Source organism: Pipra filicauda, unplaced genomic scaffold (genome assembly GCF_003945595.2).
Source record: "Pipra filicauda isolate LSUMZ 115617 unplaced genomic scaffold, ASM394559v2 scaffold90_size2875636_pilon, whole genome shotgun sequence".
In the NCBI taxonomy this organism is placed as follows: Eukaryota; Metazoa; Chordata; class Aves; order Passeriformes; family Pipridae; genus Pipra; species Pipra filicauda.
This window is the reverse complement of record NW_024105098.1, coordinates 1,056,757-1,064,342: the sequence shown is the minus strand read 5'-3', so window position 1 is coordinate 1,064,342 and position 7,586 is coordinate 1,056,757. Positions and strand designations below refer to the sequence as shown.

The following is a 7,586-nucleotide window of genomic DNA, read 5'->3' as shown; positions in this document are numbered from 1 at the left end:
AAGGTTAGGGAGACAGGAGAGTGGGTGATTATTTTGAAGACACCTCTCTCCTCGCTCACCCACTTTTCTGCACGGTTTGGTGACATTGAAAAGTGCTTCCCTCCCCCCCCCCATTTATCAAGTTTATCTACCAAAAACAAGTACTGAAAAGAAACCCGAGGCTGCAGACTTCTAGTACCCAGGGTGAAACAGAATCGAAATTAAGGGAGCAGGAGAAAGGGACAGGAGCTGCCTGGCACTCAGCAAACGGCTGGAATTTCAGCAATGGGATTTTTATAAGCTTCTACAGCAAAAACCACCACTGCTCTATTGCGAGCATTGGTTTTGGACCAACTGCCCTGCCACCTCCAGTTCTGCAATAATTCAGGACAAAAAAAAAAAAAAATCTCATTTCTGCATAAAAAATGTATATTTTGGACACCTTTATCATAACATGACAAAACACATGTAAACCTTCAGTATGTGAACTCTACTGTAAGTATTGTCTCGTGTTCAGCCCATGCCAAGGGCTCAGTGCCACCCAAGGGACCGACTGCGTTTGCAACAAGAGCTAAGAACTTAAAACCAGTATCTCTGTTCCTCCTCTTGGGTGCCTCCTAAAAGTAAACTTTCATGCTCAAAACTAGCATGAAAATACACTGATTTACATAATTTAACAGAGGCACAAGACTGAACAGAGCCAGGAATGAACGCTCCATGTCCCAACACATGGATGAATGTTCAGGCTATAGGTTTAAAGAAAGAAAAAAAAAATAGTAAAAACAATTAAAAAAATAATAACAGCAGAGAGAATACGCATGACTTAATCTGAACTTAAATCAAGCTGGCCCAATTCAAATGCTGATCCATCCCTGCAGATACTGTTTTGACTTGTGCATGCAGAATGTCAAAGACAACAAGCAACTTTGGTAAACGTCCTCTGAAGTTTTGAGGAGCCCCGTGTGATTGGAATGCTCATTTGTTCACTGTTAAGTCCTCTGAAGTTTTGAGGAGCCCTGTGATTGGAATGCTCATTTGTTCACTATTAAAACAGCAAATTCGAGGACAGATGAGAGAGTCAGGTGAGATGAGGATCCTGAAACTCCTCTTTCTCCAAAGGACAGCGTGTCTTAGCACCCTCCACCTGTTCTGCTGCTGGAACACGTCGATCGTGTCTTCATCTTCCATCTCTAACTGTGGGAGTAACACAGGAATTATTTTAACATTTTAAAAATATGGAAATTATAAGTAACACAGAAAACTTGAAAGACACACGATGACAAAAGCACTTGGTTTCCGCTCCTAACCAGCAATAGAGCACTTCAGGGATAACTTAATTAATTAACACGTGAAACACTTTCCCTCAGTCAACCTGAACAAAATACTTGGAACATGCTAAACTCAGAGCAACTATTTCAGGATCATTTTGATTTCAAGCCCCTTTAATCATCACGCAGACATCAGAATATCTGTGTAGCAATTTGCAGTAAAAGTGTTTTTCATACCTACGCAGGTGTTTCTGCTTCCTTAATTGGCTGTCCATCAAATGGGAATATAATCTGCCTCATTGACAAACCCCGTGAGTTCAAAGTAATTAACATGAGAAACTACGCTTGTGTTTCCAAATCCAAACTAAGTATTCATGGATTTACTGTCAGAACAAATGTTAACAAAATTAACACTCAAAAGACAAGGAGGAATGGATTCAAACTGACAGAGAGTAGGCTTAGGTTAGATATTAGGAAGTTCTTCCCTGTGAGGGTGGTGAGGCACAGGTACAGGCTGCCCAGAGAAGCTGTGGCTGCCCCATCCCTGGAAGTGTTCAAGGCCAGGTTGGACAGGGCTTAAAACAACCTGGGATAGTGGAAGGTGTCCCTGCTAATGGCAGGGGTTTGGAACGAGATGGGCTTTAAGGTCCCTTCCCACCCAAACCATCCTGTGGTTCTATGATTTAAATTTAATCATCACGACAAATACAAGGGCATATCTGTCTCCTTGCCTACACCGAGGAAGGCTGAATGTTGGTAAGTTTATACTGCCCTTAAAACCTGAGTTATCACTCAACTGAAACCTGTTTTGACAGTGTTTAATCACACGAGGAAGTCTTTATTCCCTGTCAATCCCTGAGGGATTGAGCACTGCTCTGCCCTCTCAAATCCTTGGAAATCCCTGTGTGATTCACCCTTCTGTCACACACAGAGCCAAAGGAATACTAAAATTCCATGCACCTCTGCAAAACCCCAAGTATTCACCTCTCCTTCCCAAACAGAGAGATGTCTCGATGCAGCAGGCACAGAACAGAGCAGCATGTAAAGTTTGAGTAAGTGAAGAAAGCATCCTGCTAGTAACAGATGAGGGGAAACACTGGCAAACTCCTCTTCCAAAGCCATTTACATCCCCACCCTCTGCTCTGTGTAAAGCAGAGGCATTGAGGGCTCTAGGCTCAGGAATTGGGATGGTGGGGCTACATCCCTTTCCAGTTTAGGAAGGCACCAAGGAACAGCCTCTGCCACGGAGCAGCCAACAAACACCTGCAAACGCAGTAGTCCCAACTGCAATGGGCAGTGGGAGGGACATGGGAAGGGAGAAGGAAAAAGCCTATGAGGAAGCTGTGGGATGGAAGAATTTCTTTTGTGCCATTTTCCAAATAGAAAATGCACTCAAAGTTGATGAAATTTTCAGAGATAACAGGACTGAGGATTAGCGAATTGTCTCAGGGCCAGGATCAGAACTGGAGGAATTCTGGTAGCGCTGCCACAGGACATCAGGGAAAACACATGAGGAGCTAGAGGAAACATCCACTCACTGAGAACTGCACACCGAGAAGCTGCCAGCATCCCAACTCCTCGCTCTCCCGCACGCCTGGATAGGCTCGCTCCGCCGCACCGGCACGTTCCAGGCTCCGGGCAGGGAAGCAGCGAGGGGACCCTTGCCCGGGGGGCGCGGGGTCGGTGCCGACCTGAGCCCGCAGTACGCCTTCATCAGCTTGCCCAGCGGGGCGAGCCGCTTCATTTTGAACTGCACCACGGAGCCGCGCTGCCCCGCAACTTTCAGGCTGATCTACCCGTTCCCTCTTTTCACGCCTTCCCGGATGGAACACGGCAGGGCGCGCCGGGTTCAGAGCTCAGCCGGGAGAGTCGCAGGGTCCCTACGGAGGCCGGCCCGCCTGCGCCTCCCCGCGGCCCGCCCCGTAGTCTTGTCCCGCTAGCCCAGCGGGCAGGGCGGGCCCGGGACGCGGCGGAGCGACCGATCCCCTGCCCCGCTCCGCCCGCGCCTCCCCCGGGGCTTCTCCTCCGACACGGTGGGGGCCACGCCCCCTCCAGCCGCCCGCCACAGCGCGCGCCTCGGCCACGCCCCCGCCCCGCCCGCCCGGCTCCGCCCCTGGGTCACGTGAGCAGGAGCGGTCACCGGGGCCTGTCCTGGCGGCCGCTCCCCAAAGTGCGTCACGAGGGGCGTGGCAAAGGGGGCGTGGCAAAGGGGGCGTGACCGAGACTATACCAGAGCTTCCCGGCGGGGCCGCAAGGGGGCGCTGTGCGGGACCGACACGGGATACCCGGGCGGGGCTTTGGGAACACTGCCCGGGGCAGCCGCGAGACACCTCCGGGAATGACACCTCCCGGAATGACACCTCCCGGAATGACACCTCCCGGAATGACACCTCCGGGAATGCCCCTTCCCGGCCGCACGGCACCGCCTGGCAGTGGAGGACACAGGAGTACGAGCCTTCCAGCCCCAAAGCACAGCCCGCCCGCGGTCTCCAGGCCGGCCCAGCCCAGACCGGCCCTGCCCAGGGGCACGGGCGAAGAGGCAGCAGGGTGGGATGTTGGCGCTGCTGCGGGAGCCCCTGCAGGGAGGGACCGGAACAGCTCTGGGCTTCTTCAGAGGATACCCCCTAAATACGAGGCCCAGCCAGGCTGGGGCCGCTTCTCCCACGGGCAGCGCAGGCAGGTGCCCTTTGGCCGGTGGCTGTGCCAGGGCTGTGCCAGCCCCAGGGATCCAGTGCCTCCCCAGGGATTCCAGCCCTCCAGAGCACAGGGGTGTGCGGGGCCAGGAGACGAGAAGAGGATCTGCCCCAAGCCTCCATCTCGGCCTGTTTCCCTGCCCTGACCTTCAGAAAAGCACACACCGGCCCCTTTGGGATCTCCTCAAGGAGTCGCAGTGGACTTTCCCTTAACCTTTCTTCTTCTCTTCTGGACTTCATCCCCATGGGGATGAGCAAAGCAGCACCGAAGAAACTAGGAAAAGCCCCTCTCCCCTAGTTCCAATATCTATATTCCTCCCCCTCTGCTGGTTCTTCAGCCACAGCCCACCTTCTCTGACGGCCGCATCCTTCCCTCTCCCACAGCTCCCACTCCCCCAGTCCTGCAGCAATGAGCAAAGGCGCAGAAGAAACTAGCTTAGGTTCATGTAGGAATACTGAGGGGTTTTAATTCACGGGGCCCACAGAGGCTCCGGTTCAAAGGGGATGAAGGGGAGGCGGCGCACGTAGTCCCCCGAGGCCAGCTCTTCCTCCCGCACCCTGTGCAGCCGCTCTTCCAATTCCCTCCGCACACGGCGCGGGGGCACGGGGGGACTCTGCTCCCTATCCCCGTCGGAGAATCGCCGGCGACGGCGACCTCCAGGACCCCGCGGCTGCTGCTGCTCCTCCTGCCGCCGCTGCTGCTGCTCCTGCAGCCAGCGCAGCACGAAGGGATGGAGGCGGCGACGGCGGCGACGTGGGGCCACCCCAGCAGGGTTGTCCTGCCCCTGCAGCAGGCGGATGGCCCCGATGGGCTCCCGGCACAGCGGGCAGGTGGCAGCGGCCCGGCCCTGGATGCAGGCACGGCAGAAGATGTGCCCGCAGGGCTCCACGGCAGCAGGGCTCTCCAGGGCACCCAGGCAGATCAGGCAGCTCCTGTCAGCTCCTGGCGCTGCTGCCTCATGCCTGGCCTCCTCCATTGCTGCTCCTGCCCTTGAGTCTTCGCAGCTGCTGCTGGCACTTGGTGGGTGTTGCTGGAAGGACTCAAAGGCTTGGCTTCCACTGGCAGCACTCGGAGCCCCCTCGTCCACTGCGGGACTCGGAGGCTCCTTGGCCGCTGGTGGCACTCCGAGGCTCCTCAGTCCCTGTCAAGACTCAGAGGCTCCTCAGTCGCTGTGTACTCACTGTGGCTCCTTGGCCACTGACGGCTCACAGTCTGGCGTGCTCTGGCAGTACTCGACGGCTCGGGTGCTGCCCGCAGACCTCGTCTGTGTGCTGCTGGCAGTGCCCAGCACTGCCTTTTCCAGTTACCCGCTGCAGGTGATGTCATAGGGGGATTGTGACTCTGGTGACATCCCAGAGCTCCCAGGGGCACACTCAGGGCGCAGCCACGACCTCCCCCGTCCACACAGACAGAGCCTGTGACAAAAGCCCACCCGGCAGCGGGCTGCACACCTCGGCGTTTGCCCAGCTCCCTTCCAGGGCGGTCCCTGCTGCTGGTGGGCTTGTGCCAGCATCGCACTCAGCAGGACCCACTCTGCACAGCTGCTTCCCAGGACGTGTGTTCTGCTGCCTGGGGCTCTTGCTCCCCAGGGGAAGGACTCTGCTTGTGCCTTGGTTGAACTTCCAGAGGCTCTGTCAGCCCCTTTCTCCAGCCTGTCGAGGTCCCCGTGGGTGCAATGTCATCCTCTGGTGTCTCTGCAGCTCCGGCCCACGTGGGATCCTCAGCAAACTTGCTGAGGGTGCCCCGGACCCCATCATTCAGGCCGCTGGCGAGAAGGCAGAGGAGCAGGCCCAGCACCGGCCCCTGGCCTACAGCCCTCACGCTCAGCCGCCATCTTGGCTTCACGCCGCTCATCCACACCCTCTGCTTACAGACCCGCAGCACCAACAATTAACATGAGTTCTTCTCAGGCAGATACTATTTGCAAAGTTCGGCCTTCCCTAAGCCTCCTCTTTCCCTAAACTCGTGACAAATGTCTGGGTGCTTCATTTCTTGGCCCCAGTGAGCATTTTCCTCTTCCAATACAGCAGCTCTGGAACACAAAGTAGCATATGTTGCATTGTTTCCTCTTCTTCCCCTTTTCCTGAAGATACCATTGGAGCACTACTCACTGACAACACTTCTCCTAATAATTTTGTGCCCTCTGCAGAGTCACTGAGGTTGCTCAGTGGAGAATCTCCAGTGCCAGGCACCTACAGGGCCCCACTGCTGCTGCCACCACCACTCTGTTTTGAATTAAATGGAAGAGGCTCTTAGGATTGCCGGCCAACCAAGCACAGTTATCCTGCACCTGCAGATGGGAGGCCAGTGCTCACAGCTCTGTCTTTCACAGAGATTTCATCTCTTCAAGGGCTTTGGCTGTTTGTCCCACCTTTCCTATCACATGGTTGGAATCAGCTCAGTGCCAGCTGCTTCTGGCCTTTCTGTGCAGGGCTGTTTAACTTTTTTGTGGCTCGAAGCCAAGCTCCCTGTTACAACTCATTAATCCCTTCTTTCCAAGTTGCCTGCTGCATCCTTCTAGTGATTATTGTTGTCAGCTATTGTAGGTGGTGGGGCACTGTCCCACCCTTCAGCCATGCTGTCCCCACCGCTGTCTGCTCCCCCACCACAATCAGGGCAGTGTTCCATCGTGGTGGCCTCTCCAAGGACCAGTTAATAAAGTGTCTTTTTAGCTGCCAGGCTCTGCTCTCGGTTCACTTTGGACGTGTTTCGTCCCAGACCTGAGCGGGCAACTCTCTCTACCTCACATTTATTGTTAAATAAAAATCCATACTATTGTCTTTGACGTATAGTCTTGTTTGCATCTTAATTTGGGCAGAGGCAAAAATTACATCTCTCTAGTAATTTTAATAACCTGATTGTAACACTCGGCCACACAAGGACACAGCTTCCTCTCTGTCATGGCCCAGCCAAGCGAAAGGCAGCGCCAGCTTTTCAGCACATCAGCCAAACAATACCTGCACACAGCAACCTTCACAAGAGAAATTAGGAACATCAGGAGTAGCTCCATCCCAAGCTATGGAAGGCAGCTCTGTGGATGGGGATGCTGGAGCCCAGGATAGCTGGTGCTGCCCTTGGCAGCATGGCATGGCCCTGCTCTGTCCAGGCAGGGATCTGGTTCCCCAGGTGAGCAGGTCCCTCTGCTGCCCTGGCTCAGCAGAGGAGGACAGAGCCTGTCACCAGTGGGGTCCCAGGAAGGGGAACCTGCTTGCAGGGCCCCCCCATCCCTGATGGGTTTGGAGGCACCACCCTTTAGTTCTGGGAGTGGGGCCAGTGGAAGGGCTCAGATAACCCAAATAGATTATCCTGGTCCCAGGCTGAGGGCAGGATGGGACCTGGAGCAGCCCAGCAGGGGTAAAGGCAGTTCCAACAGCTTTAGCACCTGTCCCTGTACACTGTTCGTTCCCAAGCAAAGCCCCCACAGTGTCCCCTGTACCTTTTGTTGGCAGGGGGACCACAGCCTCTCTGGGCCAGTGCACCCAGTAAAGCCCAGGGCACAACCAGCATCCTTATCAGCACTTTCCCTTCTCATTACAGGGAATGTACAATTCATTTTCCACGTACAAGGAGTTTCAAACCAACCCCAGGCACAAGGGATGTCTTTGAAGCATCATCTCCCTGCCACGTACACCCAGATGTGCTGCT

At 54.9% G+C, this 7,586-nt stretch overlaps 1 protein-coding gene and 1 long non-coding RNA gene across 2 annotated transcripts; both read right to left on the bottom strand.

The window, feature by feature from the left end:
- Positions 1–387: 387 nt before the first annotated feature.
- On the bottom strand, positions 388–3,268 carry LOC113989971. The gene is made up of 2 exons (XR_003541449.2): positions 2,786–3,268; positions 388–1,173 (listed from the first exon to the last, which is right to left on the bottom strand). It is a non-coding gene; the product is annotated as an uncharacterized LOC113989971 (long non-coding RNA).
- Positions 3,269–4,381: 1,113 nt separating this feature from the next.
- LOC113989970 (RING finger protein 225-like) lies at positions 4,382–5,699 on the bottom strand. Its single transcript, XM_027725004.2, has one exon. It carries the CDS (start codon positions 4,915–4,917, stop codon positions 4,411–4,413), a length of 507 nt encoding a protein of 168 aa, XP_027580805.1. The 5' UTR covers positions 4,918–5,699; the 3' UTR covers positions 4,382–4,410.
- Positions 5,700–7,586: the final 1,887 nt, after the last annotated feature.